Source organism: Opisthorchis viverrini (genome assembly GCF_000715545.1).
Source record: "Opisthorchis viverrini unplaced genomic scaffold opera_v5_11, whole genome shotgun sequence".
Classification (NCBI taxonomy): domain Eukaryota; kingdom Metazoa; phylum Platyhelminthes; class Trematoda; order Opisthorchiida; family Opisthorchiidae; genus Opisthorchis; species Opisthorchis viverrini.
In genome coordinates, this window is record NW_008751667.1 from 1,829,268 (window position 1) to 1,848,898 (window position 19,631).

General features: G+C 42.1%; 1 protein-coding gene across 1 annotated transcript; it reads left to right on the plus strand.

The window, feature by feature from the left end:
* Window positions 1-4,885: 4,885 nt before the first annotated feature.
* Window positions 4,886-10,949, plus strand: T265_01065 (hypothetical protein; the record flags this gene model as incomplete). Its single annotated transcript, XM_009165008.1, has 2 exons — window positions 4,886-5,047; window positions 10,788-10,949. The coding sequence occupies 2 exons, from the start codon at window positions 4,952-4,954 to the stop codon at window positions 10,947-10,949; spliced, it is 258 nt and encodes an 85-aa protein (XP_009163272.1).
* Window positions 10,950-19,631: the final 8,682 nt, after the last annotated feature.

Genomic DNA, 19,631 nt, shown 5'->3' on the forward strand with positions numbered 1-19,631 from the left:
GTCGAAATGTCACGTATCTAACCGCTCCGAGAACATAGAACAAGCAGAAAGCAAGAGCTAATCGCCCGTATGGCTTGTGCAGAACCAAAGGTAGTGTATCGTAGGGCTCTGCTATTCCGGTGTTTCTGGGAGAATGACAGAGGTAAATTGTACGTTACCAGCGTTCCTTCACCATTTGTAGTTCACAGAAACTATCGCAGGGTTCAAGTAGACCAAAATTCAAGACACAGAGCTACTTTTGTTTGTGACGTTATGAGAGTCCTCACAAGAAATGTACATCGAATTGCAGGAGAGGAAAATACTTCGTAAATATGAGTTTGTTCGAGTTGGTCTTTGAACAGAACTTTCGAGAGATCATTAGAAAAAACGAAATATTCATTTCAGGTTCACGGTATTGATGTATTGGCTTTCAATCAAATGTTTTATCCCCGAATTGTCCGAGGCAGTGCCCAGGTGATAAACTGGATTGGTGGGAATTTCTAAGATCACGTGATTTTGGCCGTGAATTCTCAACGGATTTCGCCCTGGGCCTCATTAGTAGCGTCTAAATAGACACAGGGGTTGACTGTCACAGAATGGGTGAGACACTATATCGTTGTAATGTACTACTCATAAGGTTGCTGAAAATCCGTCGACAGCCCACGACCGGTTTCACCTATCTTGGGGCTCATCAGGTAGGCGCAGTCCCCGGGTTTCCGTCAACCATATGTTCTACTTGAAAGCAAATTGCACGAAATTAGCGAATATACATTCAATTGCCTGAGAACATCACAAATGAGAGATTCAGCTGGGTTCCAGGTGAGTCTCTCGAAAAAACCAAATTGGTTTGCAAATGAGTGTATATTCTCTAATTTCGTGCAATTTGGTATCAAGTAGAACATAAGGTTGACGGAAACCCGGAGACTGCGCCTACCTGATGAGCCCCAAGTGGAAGGGCGAGACCGGTAGTGGGCTTTCGATGGATTTTCAGCAACCTTGTGAGTAGTACATCACAAAGATATACATGTATCGCGATATCTCGTATATCGTAGCAACTGAAACATGAGGCGGCCTGGTGCAGCACATTCAGTTGCCTGAGAACAACATAAACGAGAGATTCAGCTGAATTCCAAGTGAGTCTCTCGAAAAGACCAAATCGGTTTTCAAATGTGTGAGACACTAATCGTATAAAAGCCATTTTTGTGTCTAAAAACCACTTTATAGCAGCCGAAGACACAGCTGGTCTAAGTAATCAACTGCATCAGACTTCATACTGCATCGCAGCACTGGTCTGTAGACTTTAGATCATGATCAGTGAGCTTAAGCTGAATTTTTTCGCATCTTTGGTTTCAAAGATGAAAGGAACCATTAGGGGATGATCGCAACAGCAAGCTAACAAGGTCACTATGAATCGTCTGGTTTAAGTCTATGAGTAGACGAGTTTTAAAGAAGTCATTTAAGACAGGTTCTATTTCTGCTCCAGATTAATACGAATAAACACAGCCGAGACGAGAAACTCCTAAAGATTTTTTGCCCAAAAAGGTTCTGATGTCTTGCATTCCCACCTTCCCTGTTAGATATTTCGAAATTATTCTCGTGGAACCAACAGTTAGGAACTTACTTGGACTTTTCAGTTTTCTTGAAAAGAAGTGAAATTTGGACAGATAACTTCCAGGAAAAACCCAACTCCCTCACAAGTATTCTACACCGGATGATCTTGAAAATAACAAGACGTTATTCATTCTGCATCAGCAGGTGTTTTTTCAATCGCCTTCCTGCTATACATAAAAAACGTAATGATCCGAAAACTGTTCCACCAAGTGAAGCAAATCTGTAATCGTATGGGTATCAAACAAGGACTAAGGTAGACACATCAGTTAGGCTCCAACTATTAATGGACAAAGTGCAGATATCAGCAGTTACACACTACTTGCTCTAGAACTAGATGGAGCAGTCAGGCATGGTACTAACTTCCAAATGCAGTTATCCATGATGCTCTCGCACGGAGGGTGCACGTTACAGAAAGCCGGTTTGCACAAAGAAACCGATCAAACCAGGGGACCGCAAAAGATGCGTCTAAAAGACCGCCTGTCGATTACGACATCGTCCACATTAGCCATTGATCAGTAAAAACTGAAAGTATGGGTCTGCGAACGCAAGGTGCGCTCAAAGACCATTCAAAGGAGTCCGGACGAAACCCACTGCGCATTGACTGCGAGCCACCCGGTCAACGTCGATGGTGCGTACATTCTAGGATAAAAACTTAGAGCACGTGCAAAGTTGTGCCTTGATAAATCCTTTGCAACCCACATAACTATTCTTGCATCAACAGGTCCGACAGAACTGAATTATCAACCGTCTGGTACGGGTCATATGTTGATCGGAAGTTTCAACCTCATGGCTCTAAAACGGCCGTTTAAGTGGGAAACGAATGAAGGATTTAATTCCATCGCTCTTACTTACATTGAATACAAGCTACCCCGTTCTCCTCCATCTTGAAAGGGTTTTGACTTCCATTATTGGAAGGGTCGCCTTGGATATTCAAACGCTTAAAAGTTTCAACAATGAACTCGCTTTCGAGTTCCAAATATTTTATTAGAAGCTAACAACTCATGGAGCACGGACCAGTGTCATATTTTTACTGGTTTTAAATGGTGGATTAGGTAAACACGAGTTGGGAAAGTAGAGTTGCATGAAGAAAAATGTTTAGAGGGTTGGTGGATCTTTGTTTGAAACTTGGTTCGCTTATCGGTTTACGGCTATCTAGAGGTTAGAATGAGGCTAAACAAAACGTCCAGAGTAACCTTGAACATGGGAAGCGGGACAGACTTATCAGGACAAAACTCAAAACTGAAACCCGTCAACTACAGGAGAGATGGGTTTGGTTGGACCGGTTACTGAGCAAACTATCTCTGCAGCACAAGTGTATTTATTTATTTCGATGACTACTAATACGAAGTGAGTAGTAGTGTGGGAAGATTTGGAAAGCTTTCGACTGAGATTCCCTCCTGTAAGTAAAGCCCATCTATTCCAAAAGGCAAAGAAATAATATGAAGCTATTTTATTCTTGTTGAGACTTGCAGCCTCCCGGCTAGTAATTTAATAACAATTTAATACTAATTTATTTGGTTATGAGGATGTGTGCCTGACCCACCCTTGGTAGAGAACCACTCATCCCTCATTACGGACGGCTTACTATTCAACTACTAACAGAGAGGTGTTTGGTTTGATTCTTCCTAAGATGGGCGTCACTGATGATTTCGAAGAAGAGATGAACAGCCGTACATTATTGATCGTTGATCAGGTGGCTGTTGATCTGTTTGTCGAGCTTGACAAACGTTTCGTCACCATACGAGGAGACATCATCAGTGCGCACCGATGATATGTACATCTAGCCTGTTCAATGTGTCCTTTCATCACTCGCGCCAAAAATTTACTCGTGACATTTTTGCTTCTATGCTATTGGTTCTGTGTTTTCGTTGGTTTTGTTTAGTTAAATCCATGGTCATGCGAATCACAAAAAACCAAGTCTGTTTGTTCAGGAGACGTTTTAAAGGCTTCTCTGGTGTCTGATATTTCAAATTAATTGTTGATAACAATATCTTTGATTTATTTTACTGGTTGCAAGTATTTCGTCCTTATCTGAGGAACCGCATTATTGCGCGGTTGCGTTTTTTTTATAGTTTTTTACAGAGCGTCTAACATCTGCAGATGTGATTGATTAACTATGAGCTGTATCCTTCCACAAAATTGATTTGTTTGTTAACAATTCGTGTTGCTTCGTGGTCCGTTTTTCTTAAATTTGGTAGTATTGGGCCAAGTACGGTTTGTCTGGTTCGTTCTCTATGGGTAGTTTATTGCAATTGGTTCTTTGGACTAGATTTTCTGGTTGCGCCACCTCGTCCAACCCGGTTTCTTTCCTGCCAACGCGCGATTTTTGCATTCGATTGGTTGTTTACATGCATTCCTTTGTTAATTCATTCTCCATTTAGTTGGGCCCTTTGATTTGGTAGACGAAAACTTTATTGAATGGGTTCATTCCTGGAGTTTAGACCAGTTGCTGATTCCACATGATCTACTCTGGCTTCTCATGTGAACCTGAGTTCAGCAGTTCTTTGATTTACCTATCTTCTTAGTTGATGGATCTCGTTTGACGGCTTATGGCATTCCGGAAAAATCGGATTCAATCTCTATTCTTTCCTGAGCTAGTACGTGAATGCTGTCCTGCCTAAGCATGGTTTGTGAAATTTGCTCACGTCTTTTAGCCGTAAATTTACGTCCAAACATACTGAAACGAGGATTTCCTCCTGTTTGCAAGTTTTTTATCGAATCTGTCGTACGTAACTTGTTTTCAACACTGCATCTAACTCTTCATGTGGCTTCAACAAGGCTCCTTGCAAACTGTTGGTAGATTGGTAAGCCAACCTTTGATGTCTTCAATCACTTTCAGTCAGACACACACACAATGTATGGAGGTGCGGTCAGTTGTTCTACTCTATAGCACCGGCTTAATCGGGCGAGGGGCTTGCAAAGTGAATCTTCTTGAAGATCCACTTTTCCGAAAGACTCCTTCGGCTGGAACCCACTGTGTGTTGAGCTAGTTTTGAGTCTGATTGGAGTGCGCCCAGTTTCATCCTAATTCTTGAACGCTGTTGGGGTTTTTAAATCGGTCTTTAGGTCTCGATTTGTGGTTGTTAATTTTACCAAGCCAAACCGAAGTTTCACATTTTCGAATGCTACGCTAGTTAACGGAAGGAATATTCCTAAAGATTATGTAATTCATTAACGAGTACGCTCATCCATTTCTAAACAAACGTGGTACAACCCGCAATACACTACTCATATGGTTGCTGAAAACTTTTCGACAGCTCATGACCTCTTTTGCTTTCTTTACATCATCAGGTAGGCCAAGTTCTCAATTTTCCGCCTACCTTATGTACTACTTGAACCCGAATCTGGCGGATCTTGGCGAATGCACTTATTTGCAAATCACTTTGGCCTTCACGGGAGACTCACCTTGAATCCAGCTGAATCTCTCGTTTACGCTGGTTTTTCAGCTGGGTTCCAGGTGAGTCTCTCGTCAAAATCAAATTGATATACAAGTGAGTGCATCTGTCGAAGTGTGATACTAATTAATCCGCTAGGCTCAAAGTACGGAGGAAGAATTCGTTCTTATTAGCATGCGTTATTCTTCATCAGTCTTCCAATAGGGAAACCATGGAGAGGGATGTAGTCGAATTTTTGAGGAGATTTGGTGAATTTCAATCCAGAGCATAACTTTTCAATTAAGCTGCTGCATTTAAAAAGAAGCAACAGTTGTTTTACTCCTGTCTATTGGAAATTATCAGTAGTGCGCACCTCATGAACCCCTGGGAGGACTAGAGATTGCGATCACGTGGCAACTTCAAAACCGAAACAGTATACTCGAATTTCTGGTTCTTTCTTCAGAAGTGTGTCACGACAACGGGAAGAACATCTGATTTTGTGTGTTTAGTCAAAATACTAGTCATTTGAATATACTTGGAAACTGGAAAACCAAATTCTGCCTACCCTTGCCATGAAAAACACAGTTGACCTCTTCTATTCAAATCGGTTTCGAAAGTACATTTGACAACAAAGACTACTTAGTTGAGATTCCCTTCAGTCCTTCCAAGATTTAAGTAATCCGTTGCTTCTGGTGTGAAAAACAAGATATATCATCAACTGCCGGTAGAAACAGGTCAAGTCTTATGTCTTCAGGTCCTGTATCAGTTTACAGCACGTCCACAGTACCTCTCTTCGTCACATGGTTTTAAAAATTACAGCCAGTTTAGTTTTGGTTTTCGTAAAATTGTCCTATTGATGTTCATTGTCTTTGTATGCATTTGACGAAACAAGGAGATATTTTAAGGTCACATTCTGAGTTTTTTATGTTTGTATATCTGCGTATTTTAACCAGGCAGGGGGGTCCAATCCAAAGCTGTCCACGTGGTAAGTGAACTCATATTGTCGAAATAGCAGGGCTGCGAAAAAGAAACCAAGAACTACTTAACAAGAAATGAGTAGTGCTGTTTGGAGAACACTAATGTGAACTGGTTGTTCGGTACCCACATGACGGGGACTTTCGTTCGGATAGGTTACTCTTGAGAAGGGCTGATGTACCTGATGAGCTACAGAACACAACACGGGTGTTTGTGAAAATTTTGTTTTCACAACCATCAGAAAAAACTTACTTACTTGAGGATGACCCACTGAATAAAAATACAACATAAACCGGGTTTAGTATAATATAATAATAATAATAATAATAATATGAAGGCACTTTAAAAAACAACGAGCTTCAGGGATCCCTTGTCTCTCCTGTAAGTTTAAGACGTAATCACACCGTAATTGAACTGCTAACGTGCTTTTGTTTGGGTTTCTCTTTGAAGCTACTTGAAGGAGTTCTCCTCGTCACCTTGTCTTAAAACAATGACCTTTAAAGAGATAAATTTGTCCATGTTATACACTCAAAAGGGTGTATCCCAAAGGCTTCAGGCCCACTGACTATCTGCTAATAACTAACGTCAGTCCACCAGCACAGCCAATTGCAACGACGTACGACGGTTTTCAACAAGGTTCATGGGTAAATAAATTCCAAAACAGGTCACCGAAAATTAGGTGAGTTCTGTGTGTAGTTCACAACCTAACGTCTTAATAAAATACAACATACACATATACGTAAGGCAGTTGTGTAACGTGACTAGAAGTGTCCATCCTTTGCCGTGAAAGACAGTTAATTCTACCAAGTACAGCGTAAAATGAGACGAAACATACGCATTTCCTTTGGGTTTAGCACCATCTGAGGGGAAAAATACATTACTCCAAGTAGTTTCGTCACATGGTTTTAAAAATTATTGTACAGCCAGTTTTGGTTTTCGTAAAATTGTCCTATTGATGTTCATTGTCTTTGTATGCATTTGACGAAACAAGGAGATATTTTAAGGTCACATTCTGAGTTTTTTATGTTTGTATATCTGCGTATTTTAACCAGGCAGGGGGGTCCAATTCAAAGCTGTCCACGTGGTAAGTGAACCCATATTGTCGAAATAGCAGTCCGGTATCTTATCTGTTTGGTCATTTGGGCCGTGAGTGCCGGAACATAACTTGCTGATGAACAAACGCAAACTCTTCTTGGCAGAGTACACGCGTTTCCAAGCAATATCAGTGTCAAAAAACACATTGGCTGAGTCTCTCGTTTGAAGGTGTCGTGAAAAGGTTACTTCATGTTTCAGTCTGTGCAGTGTTGGAAATATCAAAGTGCGTTTTCCAAAACAAGCACAGACATTAAGGTTGCTCAACCCCTTCGACATATTTTGCCCTTCATAGGGCTCATCCGGTTCCTAAGGTTCTAACTGAACCGAGATCGCACAAAATTCAACAAAAACATTCATCTGCACCCTAACTTGGCGGGAGGCTCATTTGAATCCCTAAGTTAGTCCCATTTTTATAATATTCTTCAACTAAAGTTGCTACACAAAGACCAACTGATGATTCAGCTGGTAAGATATCCAAGTGTGGGGGGGGGGGGTGTTTTCCAGACATTGACAGTTCAATACCGTTGTTATTTTTTCTTGTTCTACACGAGTCCACGAGTAGTAGTCCACGAGTTCACAACCACGGGAACCACATTAGAGACTCCGCGGTCCAGAAAAACTAGTCTGACCAAGACCATATTAATGAAACCATTCTAGGTTGCTTTTTATCAATTTGAACAAATCGGCTGCCAAATAACGATTTTTCTATCCTATTTTGATTTGTGTGCAGTCAGCTAATTTTCAACAGACTACGTCTTCTCCCAGCCGAGTGCGCAAAGCTCATAAATAGATGGCGAGCTGTCAAAATCAAGCCACCTACGTCCACTAAAGGCTTGGTTCCGGATTAAGACGGGGAACAAGTTCTTATGCATAGAAAATTTATTCTTTGATTTTCTTGAACTTACCCTCGACGGCTTTGGGGGTTCTAGCGAAAGTTTTCAAGTTAAGAGATAGTTATTATGGGCCAGCACTCTAGCTGCACTGTGCATTACATGGAACAGTCATCTCGTTAACATTCGTACTTCCACTTGTTCGCCATGCTTCAACTTATCAGCTGTTCGAATGTGTTAAGTCAGGTGATTAATCAGGTGATTATTGATCTGTTTTCCGACCGCGACAGTCGGCTTACACACGATTTGGTCATAATTCGTGGTGACAGGCGTCAGCAAGCGGTTAGGGTGGTTCCTCAAACGGTGCCGAGACTTCTGTAGAGCTCACTTGTCAGAATCGTCGAACAGATCAACGACAACTCGATCAACACTCGGTGTCGAATTTGGACTACTATTATGCGTGCCCCGTGGATCTTGAAGGTCCCTAGCTTGCAAAAGTTTAGCTTCGTCCATTCCACTGCAAGAACAATGAAGTGTGACTGGGAAGTGCCACAACATCGCGAGTTTTGGCGTGGATTTGAATCTCTGCTGATATGGCGTGCCCTACAAAAACAGACCGGAGGCATGCACTCCAGGTTTTTTGAACAAGGAAGTTGATTTCTAAGCATTTGTTTTGGCATTGGGACTGGTGAATTAAGGCTTACGATCGATCAGAGTCTACCCCCGACAAAGGCATCACACTCGACCTCACCTTTTAGAGTAGCGTCTTCAAATGATGTAGAGATCACGGCCTTTGAAATATAAAAAGAACTAAACATCCTGGTACATGATTTTGAGCAGCCGTAAGATATGAGAATTCACGGTTTGTTCAAGGATATTTGGTATGCCTCATTCTAAGCAGCTTGCATTCCAACAGTTAGTCCCTTTTTGGCGGGCCCCATGCTCTTAGGAGTCAAGAAGAACGGTGGGAATTAAGGAATTTGTTTGTTACCGGGGTGATTAATTTGCTTTTGTTTGAGGTTTAGCAAGCTCTTTCGTTTCTTAATTTGAATTTTCTCTGAGACGGTATTCAACGAAAGTTCCACTTTTTGGGGACCCAAGATGATGACAATGTAAATGACCTTTCTGGTTGATTCGCCAAAGCATTTGTTGTTCGTTCTGAATTTCAAAAGAAGCGCTTTGAGGAAGGGCTTGTCATCTAACTCACTTTACACTAAAAACTATTTATATACACTGGAGCACACCAATGAGATTTCTGAAAACTACTCACGTTGGAGGAGGAAGTTCTAGAAAAAAACAAGGAAATCAAATCTTGGTGCGGATAAGACACAGAGTAGAGTAATAAAAATTGCAAACCACTACGTATGGTTATGTAATCACTGAGTATTGATGTACTTTACAGAAACCTAAAAAAGTGCTTCTAGGAACGGGCATCAGTTTGTGTTCCTTATTATTACTAGAGAATAGTGCACGCAATGATTAGTGGAAAAGAGCAACTATGGTCCGACTTCAGATGGAGGTAGTTCTAAGAACCGTCGGTCAAGCTGTCCGCGTCAAACCAGAAGTGCCTACGGTCTATCTGTTTGTAAAGTCTTCGAAGTGCCCACCTCGGAGGCAAAAGAGGAATTTTACCTAGTCCGACGTTGTGTTTCCAGAACATTGTATATGATTGACTACTCAGCAGTCGGATATCTCACTATCTCTGCAGCAGTAATGATGCTACTTTTACACTGAAGAAACCACCACATAATCTGCCCAGTTTGGTAACACGATCAGCTGGTGATGAGGAACTGCTTTGCAGTTTACAATTAAGTAACCGCCATTGAATATCCAATGATGTTCAGGAAGATGCGTGAAAATGTTCAATTTAAAAAAAATTGTGCGCTTAAAAGACGTTTTTCCTGTCCAATAGCTTGATGTTTCCCCGTGAGTGTCTCGTTGTCGAAAGGCTTTCCTCCTTTCACCATTAGACGAATATGTTGCAGCAGAAACCAGCAGTTTGAACGACACACACTACTGATGGAAATAATCAGTACTGTCGTGTGTATACATTAGGGAACGCCGGGTTTCCGTTTGGTGGAGGTTGCTTTCCATCGACGTCTTCCTAACTGGCTTATCTGAAATTATCTACACGTGGGACTTCTATGTTTGTGTCTGTTTATTTCTGTTCCCGTGGTTTCTGTTCGTCAGTTAACTACCGCTCAAGAGACCGACTTATTTGGTGGCTACAGCCTCGAACGAATCTCCAGTGTTTTTAAGCAAGTGTTGATTTTTGAACTGCTTAGTGATATTTAGTTCCACTGTACTACGTGTCAACCAACATTCAGAAAAGGCTGACTGACTTACCTTCTTTGTTTTCCCTGTAGAGATCGTGAAATAAATTTCCACTGAGCATTCTCCATATTTTTTTTAGGATTGCTGACTCGTATGCACCACTTTATTTCAGCCTACTTCGCGTAATCATTGCATCGCGTAAAAAAGAACACCAGAAATAATTCGTACAGTTTTCATTTTCGGTTGACATGTGAGCAATTTCTGGGGGGAGGGCATAACTTCCACCAACTGTCTACCAAGGAGCTACGAGGGTGAAGGACATGATATATGAACTCTCAAGATCAATCGTTTTTTATCCACAGTCTAGAACGATCAGTACTACACATAAGATAATCGGATAAGTGAAGTGACACTTGAGTGCATCCAGATACATTCGGTAAGATGTCTCGATAAAATGCTCAGTTGGATCGTAAGGTAACCTGTCAATAACCCAGTTAACTCGTTAGGATAGACTCCTTCCAGATCATCATCATCATCACCATCATCAACAGCATATCATCAGTGTTCAATACCGATGCTTCACTGCCGTACGTTGTACGAGAGCTGGGATACTGCCAGGGTGCCCATACCTAAACAGGAGGACGATTAGGGTCCTCAACCAAAGCCTTTAGCTCAAAAGCCTAACTGCAAGGCAGCGGTGTTTGGCGGAAAATGCGAGTGCATTACCATTTCTACGGGACAAGTCGTCACATGTTCCAACCCCCAACCTGGAGAACTAGGAGACTGTGTTCGTCAGACGTCTAACCAGTGACCAACCTGGTATGAAAGACTCTGTGAGTGTCGCGGGGACGCCCCCCAGTATAGCTCAGTGGATCGCCGAGGTACGCAGACCGTCACACCAAGGTAAGGCCCAGTCTCTTCGTGGTGGTCTCCTTCCAGAAAGTCTATCGGAACACGAAACCAACGATATCCGTGGACACCACATGTGCGTCACCGTTCATTATCCATGTAGTTGAAAGAGAACTCAGCTTTTGCTCCCGACCACCTAGAATCCCGGAATTTTGAGAAAATCTACATAGGTTCTCTAAGATCATACCTGTATAAACAACGTACAATGGAGATAACAGAAACAACAGATATCTTTCTCAAATTATCCATCGATAATTATGCTTCGAGACAACCTTGATATACACGTCAGTATTAGTTTTACTGGCTTCCTTGAGACAACAAATTGGCGTGTATTTTCTGTTGGAAATAGATTGTGAATTATACTGAGAATTATGTAAAAACTTACGATTCTAGCTTTTTATTTACTAGGTCTGGGATAAATGAAATTTAGGGTAGTAAAATTGTTATGCTTTGTAAAGGAGACTACTCATAAGGTTGCTGAAAACTCTTTGCAGGCCCATAACCGGTTTCACCCTTCTTGTGGCTCAACCAATATGTACAGTCCCCAAGTTTCCGTCAACCTTGTGTTCTTCTTGAACCCAAATCGAACTGACCTCGACAAATACACTCATTTGAAAATCAATTTGATTTTTACGAGAGACTCAACTGAACAACGACCGGTGATTGAAAAGTGCCAACGTTACCCTGTTTGCATCTAGCATCCCATGGGTCTTGTTTCATCACATTTGTATCGTTGACTTCCATTGATCGTTAAGTTTTTTTCTGCCTGAATGCAGAACAATCTTGGATGCACCCAATCAACTCCAGTGGGTATGCGATTCTTCATTATACATGACCAAAGGGACCAATGCAGTTGGTTTAGAGAGGCAGAAAAAATGCGTTCCACATCGTTCTGTGATTAGCACTCGTGATTCGACAGCTGAACGACTTTAGCCTCGCTTTCCGAGTTGGAGATAAGTGTTGTAATCGCTGTGGTTGGTGCATCACTAGTGGACATTTATCGCCAAGTCGCCAAGTTTCGAATACCCAACTGTTGTCTTCCAGTATCCCCAACTATTTCCCTCTCGTTAGCAGGTTACTTTGGTGTTAACGCAACGTCCGTCTAGAATTCAACGGAGTCTCACGCCTCGGAGATGTGGCTCGCCCTTTGTCGCCCAAGTGGCTGAGGCCCTCGACGCAAGAAAGAAGGCAATCACTAGTTGGAATGTTCGTATCTTACTTAATGGATACAATGAATACGGATGCACACAATCAACTCCAGTGGGTATGCGATTCTTCATTATACATGACCAAGGATTTGAAGATTCGGTTTCCCAACTCTGATATACAGGTAAACAAGATTTCTGGATCAGACGCCTCTCACTTGCATTGGGATCAAGGACCATTCAAAAAATCTTGCACCCATGGTGTTGCCATAGATAGCCGCGCCAACAATGCGCTCGGTGCCTTGGACCCTCAAGGCATTCGATGGCTTGTTTCAAAGTGACCTTCTTGAACTTGACTGAAACCCACTTGCAAAACATTTCCACATTCAGCCGATATAAACCGTTACATTTAGCAGAAACTCTGGATTGGAGAGTTTTAAGGCTTCGGTAAGAACGATGAGTCTTTTTAAACCAAAAACACACGTTATTCACATTTCAGAGGTTAAAAGTTTGTTTGTATTAAGCAGTGGGGGGCCATTTTTGTCTGGAAATTCCTTAAGTGGTCAGATGCTCAGAAACTGTTTGCTCAACTTATTCTTTGTTAATGGTCACTGAAAGCATGTCTTTTCGAAATGTACAAAACTGGCCATTTTTAACGTCTATTTGGATAGAAAACCAATATCATTCGGAGACTGCCATGCAGACCCACTTCATTCCCCAGTGGCTAGACTACATCAGTCTCGTAGGTCACAGCTTATGACGAACTGTAAGCAGTCAGTGACCTTTCCGTTTCTTCTATCCCTTCTTCCAGAGAAAGATAGCCACTCGTCGAATTCCTGATTTAAAACTGCCATCCACTTATTGAGACCAGATGTTTTCTGTTAAAAAATCCAAAGTGTCGGGTGCGCATCCTTCAAAATACCTTTCATTTTCCAAGAAAGCGTGAGTTTTGTGGACACGTTTTTGATGTCTCTCTTCAGGGTTGAAAAACATCTCGGTGGACTCATTTTGGGATGTGGATTTTCTTGAATATCTGGAATCAGGAAGTTACCGAAAATGCTGAAACATCGCGAGTTTGTAACAACAGCATTCTTCTATCAACACTGGTGTTCTTGGCGTATTGCACAACTCATATGAGAATAAGGTTACCACTTCCTTTTATTCATGAGGCTTCTGTGTGGACGCCAGCCACGAACTGGAAACTCAGTCGCTTTGATTAGGCTGCATGCATCCCGTACGCCATACGTGCACGCTGTGAAATGAATCACACCACACCTGGCTGGGATGAGTTGCGGAAGATACTACTTATTTACCGTAAGGCCTTATTCCTACGGAAACAGTTGTCTGACTCGTTGCGGACTAGCTGCGGTGTTCACAATTTCAGCTTTCCGCAAAATCGATTCATCGATAGCTTCGCATCAGCTTTCGCATCTACTAACACAATCTAACTAATGACACGGATAGTGTAATGTTCCTTATTTCCTGAACATTTTCATTGTCGTTCCTGATCGTCTGGTTTTGTGGGACTTACGACAACGATTAGAACGTAGAGACTGTTAGCTGAGCTATAGAGAGCAAATGAACAGATAGAAGTCTGAGTAATTTCTGGACGTCTTCACGGTAGAACATTCAGTGCAAACATGAAAATCGAAGCACTGAAGACTTACCCAGCTTTCCTGATGGCAAAAGAATGAGGGTGTCGAAGCAAAGGTTGATGATAATGTCCTCGTGTAAAAGGATAAGTGTGGATCAAAATCAGGCTGGAAGTCACAACGAGTAGTATGCGGCAAGCCTACCGTGCAATAGGTCTACGGCATTATTGACGATTGAAGTAACTAACCACAGAGTTTTTGTTTCAGAGAGGTTTGTTAAACAATTGGCGGATTTATTGCTGGGCAAAGTTTCGCTTTTGACACAAAAGCTTCGTCTGGCCAAATGAGTAAGTAAGTAGGTTGATTGGGTTTTACGGCAGTCAGGGAACCAATCCGTGAGATTTCTTATGACCAGCCGACTTGATCAGTGCTGGGTGTTCAGTCTGATGTTCAGTCTGTTTGTTGGTTAGTGGGGATGAGTAACATTTACGATAGATTGGTTAGGCGGGAAGGATTTGTCTTCATGATGAACCCGGATTTTCTTCTATTCCTTGCTTTTTCAGTCTAGGACACCTTAATGGAAAATTCCTCTTGGGGTCGTTAACCTTTTGCTTTTTTACCTCAAGTTGTGCTGCTGTTCGGTCGACCTCCTCTGTACACAGTGCTCTCACTCTCCTAAATAAGACAGTGAACTCCCAGTGGGTTTAATTAATCGGCAACTAAGACGGGTATTGGTGCCAACACCAAGGCCCAACAAGGAGTGGATCGGAACAGCGGTCATTCCATACAAAACAGGGACATCTGAAGTCATTAGAAGGGTACTGAATACGGCTAACATTAGAGTGGCTTTCCAGAAGGGGAAAACTTTACGCTCGGTGTTGGTGCATTTGAAGGATCGCCTTCCGGTTGATAGGACTAGGAACTGTGGGCACAAACTAAAATGTAACGACTGTACGAAGGTGTACATAGGCTAGACAGCCAGGGAATTGCACACCAGAATCGATGAGCACAGGCGTTCCATTAACAGACCACCGAGAAACGCAGAGGAATACCAGGCGATAGTCAACGATTCGGCAGTGGCACGCCATGCACTAAACAGTGGGCATGGGATAGATTTAGAAAATGTGGACATCTTGAGATGGGGTTTAAGAATCACACCACAGCGGCTGGTGGCCGAGGCGGTGAAAATCGCCAAGCATCCCGGCGTGAATGGAATAGAGGGGGGAGCACTTGCAAACGTGTGGAGAGCGGTCTTAGATCAGCCGAGATGACACGAGGCGGTGCGCAGTTATCAGCGAAATCACCTGAGTCTCAAAGTACAAAAGTACAAGTAGCGTTAGATCCAATTGACCATCCCACCCCCATCCCCAAACCAATTGTCCCAGCACCCTTGGACGAACACAGGTGAACGAAATCTGTGAACGACCCCAAGAGGAATTTTCCATTAAGGTGTCCTAGACTGAAGAAGCAGGGACGAAAAAATCCGGGTTCATCATAAAGACGAACCCCCCCCAACCGATCTATCGTAAAGCTTAGTCATCGCACTAATCAACAAACAGGGACATCAGACTGAACACCCAGCACTGATCACGTCACTAGTCATAAGGAATCTCACGGATTGGTTCCCTGACTGCCTTAAAACCCAATCAACCTACTTACTTACTCACTTGGCCTGACGAAGCTTTTGTGTCAAAAGCGAAACTTTGCCCAGCAATAAATCCACCGATTGTTTAACAAACCCCTCTGAAACGACGACTTCCCAATCGCTCCCAAGCATTTTCCAATTGATTAAGCACAGAGTAGTTCTTTGATGAAAGGATATGATCGAAAGTGTCTTTCAAAAGTGACTCGGAGAAGGATTTTGGAACCGGAAACGTTATTGTCACACATGAATCCAGAGTGGACAGGTCCTGACCAATTTTCTTACGAATCCGGTTTTCACGGGAGACCCCACTGAATTCAGCTGTCCCTCTTTCTAATTGTTCTCTCTGATTGAATGTGGTGCATCAGTGAGTCTCGTGTTTCAGTTGATGCGATGATCGAGATATCATCATAAGTGATATAGAAGTAACACACTACTCATAAGGTTGCTGAAAACAGCCCCTGTCCGGTTTCACCCTTCTTGACGCCCATCAATTAGATAGCCATACTCATCAAGTTTTCGTCGGCCTTATGATTTGTTTGAACTCCAAGTTTTGCGCAAACCTAAGAACTATCATCCAGGAACGACTATCGGGAGGTTTACAGTAAAATATGCTCAACCGGAAACGTTACTGCGGAACCTCGAAGGAATTAGCCCCTCTTACATAATGAAGTTTAGAGGATCATTCCATAAAAATAAAAAGACGATTCCTCCACCAATTTTAAACTTTTGATTTAAAAGATGCAACGTGAATCAATTTCTAGAGCAAGTGCTGAATGTTGCTTACTTTTGAGCCATTTCCTGAATCTGAAAGTAGGCCACGAAAGTAACAGAAAACGGTCGTTATAAAGTTCCAAGTTCACTATATCACTTCTGGAATGTGAGCAGTTCAACGTCACTAGAATTAGAATAATTAGAATTAGAATTAGAATAATTAGAAAATTTTTTCAATGTGAGATCGTCAAGCTCTCCTCAGTGACATACTTCCTCAGGGATCGGAGACGACGTTCTAAAACGCAAAGAAAATCGGCCGTTGGTCATTCAACAAAAGTGGGTGGCATAAATTTGGATTACGTTTTTTCACCAAGAGGGAGACAAGTTTTTTGGGTACCATACTAGCTCCAAGATGGTTTCCGCACTTGTTTTTTGGGTATTGTCAATGTGAGGGAGGCCATAAAGGCCGACGGTTAACTGACAGACATCACACCGAGGAACTTGACTTGGTCTAATTTTAACTGGCTCTCCTGAGAATGTTGGGTGATGAGAGGGAATGGACAGGAACTAACTGATGCCAGTTTTAATGCCATCATTTTGGGCTGATTTGTGGCGGCTTGCAACACGTTTGTCGGTCGTTTCGTTTCCCCCGGGGACTATAGCGGCACCATTGGCGTTCATCTGGCATCACATGTGACTTTGCATAAACAGATGTTGTTATGACAACTATGCGTGTGGGGCGGGCGATCTAAGCAAGCTCGAATCGGCTACATAATTAAACATCCAGTTTGTCGGAAATCGCTTCATATTTTTTATCTATTTATTTTTATTATTTATTTATTTATTATTCATTTTATTCATCAATTATTATTTTTAATATTTATTTATTTAATTCTATATTTATTTTTAATGTTGAATACATATCAACAGGGTGTTTGATTTCAGTACACTAGTGACAAGAAAAACAAATGGAAGGCGGTCTGCACCTATCATACAAACTACTTACGTTTCTTTTGATATTTTCTACGAAAAAAGGGGAGCACTTATTAAAAATAAACAAAAGTATTTCGATCATTTTCAATTGGAGTACAGAACCACAGAACTGTAAGTAACAAAACGGTTCCGAAGGTTGGGCGAATGTAACATATTCGGTTCCGTTGATTCTGTTCTAGATGAATGTGGACAGCATTTAGTGTAGCTATCGGGAAAACTGGCAAAAGCAGTAAGTGAAGGCTAATTTTGTCTCGAAAATGTCAGCGCCCGAGGAGAAATCACTATTGTCGAAACTGAAAGATACCATTAGACATTTGCGCGACAAAGCCTTGGTCGGCAGGGCCAATAGACTTTCAGCTAATTTTCGACCATTCCGCTTTAACATGTTTGCCACAAACTAACGCCACCCTGCTTTTGCGTATGAGTTTGAGTATATCTTTGTTCAACCAAAGTATGTGACGCACATAATTGAGAGAGGAGAATGGCGCATATGGGTTTTCACCCTCACAAATAACAGTTGTGATTGACAGGAATCAGACGACAGCGTGTGTATACATGAACTTGCGAAAAAGTTTTATTAGCTTCAACTGTGTACTTATCATCTCACTGGTCCAAACCACATATGCGTACTGGACCTTATAAATCGAGCGTAGCCTTGGAGCTGAATAGGACTTGACATTGGTGACTGAATTGGTTTGTTTAACTTGGGACGAACGCTTCAATATAGCAGTTTTGCGCACCACATATGTACACAAACGTCCAAGAAACAGTCAAGGTTTAAACCAGAATTATGGCTAGCGTCAGTCGGTTTCACGATCAACAGATAGTGAGCTTGTTGGCAAACAAAAATGACGGGGCATTGTAGCAGTTGTGGAACTCTCAGGAAAGTCGAGAACGTCGAAGGCGATGTCCGTTTTTGTGTCACGTTGTTTTGTAGCAGACGTACCAGAGGGGAATGACTGAAAATTTGACTAAGGTCAGTCAACCGCGCCAGCCAGGAGAGGCGCGGTATAAAAATTCGACCGCATACTGATGAGAACTTAAAAAGGTGACTACAACACAGTTAACTGAAAAGGAACTACTATCAACCACCGTGTTTTGAGATTTGTGCTCACATCTTCTGGGACGTTTATTTCGTATCAAATAGAAGCGTTCAGTTGACACCAATCACCATGTATACTCCAATGCAACACATAGCTGTAGTATGACTGTCTGTATGCCTCTGGTTTTCGTATTATTTTTCAATCTCCCCGGTTTACAATTTTGATTGCACTTCAGTGATTGATTGCTGCCGGTGAAACACACTTTTGAACTGGCAAGTTGACTGACCTTTTCGTACTCAAGTATACTCCTGTAACGGTGAATACTACTGATGCAGGATGCATGCGAGTAGCATGCTTCCTCGTAAATCCGCTTTGCGTCTCTTGAGAAGTGAGATCTATTTCGGAACTTGTGGAGTCAATCTGAAGATTTTGCTTTCATTTGAGTAACAGTCAATGAATATCCAGGAAAGTTTAGGAAGACGCGTTCAAGGAGAAGATGGATAGTCAGTTTTTGTAAACAAGATGCATATGAGAGTTTGCTTCCCTGTCCAATAGTCTGTAACTGTTCACTTGGCGTTTTCTAATAGACAACTCCACAACGGAGGCCTTCTTCCTTTAACCCGCAATGGTAGAGTGCCGTGAATACAGCCCGATGATGACTATGACCAGTTGAATGAGGTATACTTGACGAGAAGCAACAACTACTCTTCTGGTTTCCTAAGACAGGTAATTCTTGACTGTGTTGTAAAGGATCTTCTTTCGGTAAGACGAGGTCTGTTCACAATTGCAGTTTGACTGGTTATTTTTAGCACACATGGCCCCATTGTTTGCCAAAAGCACAGAAATTGGAACATAGAATTGGCGAAACACGCATTTGAAAATTGTATTGATGGTAAAGAAAGAGCCGAGTGAATTCTTCGTTCATGGTAAGCTATGAGTGCGGAGAAGTCGTTTATAAATAAATATGATTGTTGGCAGTTAGGCACCTAACAATTTCGTCAAACCTGTAATATCTACGCAATGCCTTCAGTTTTCATCAGGGTTGCTTCATAAACAATATTTCAGCAAAGTGTGAGAATTCTTGAGACTGGCTATCCGAAATTTCTTTGTTTTTATGTGTTCAACCAGATGTGAAAGCTTTTCTCTAATTTGATCAACTCGGTCCCTTATTGCGTCCTTATCAATCCATCAGCTACGTATCGCAACTTACTGTACTTTTACATGGGGTCCAGTAGGGCATCCATATCGGATCCCGGGGGAAAGTTATCGACCTGATGAATGCCTGCAAACAACTCTTAAATTTTCCCCACCTCTGTAATGTACTACTCATAAGGTTGCCGAAAATCCATCGACAGCCCACGACCGGTTTTGCCCTTCCTGGGGCTCATCAGGTAGGCGCAGTCCCCGGGGTTCCATCAACCTTATATTCTACTTGAACATCATAAACGAGAGATT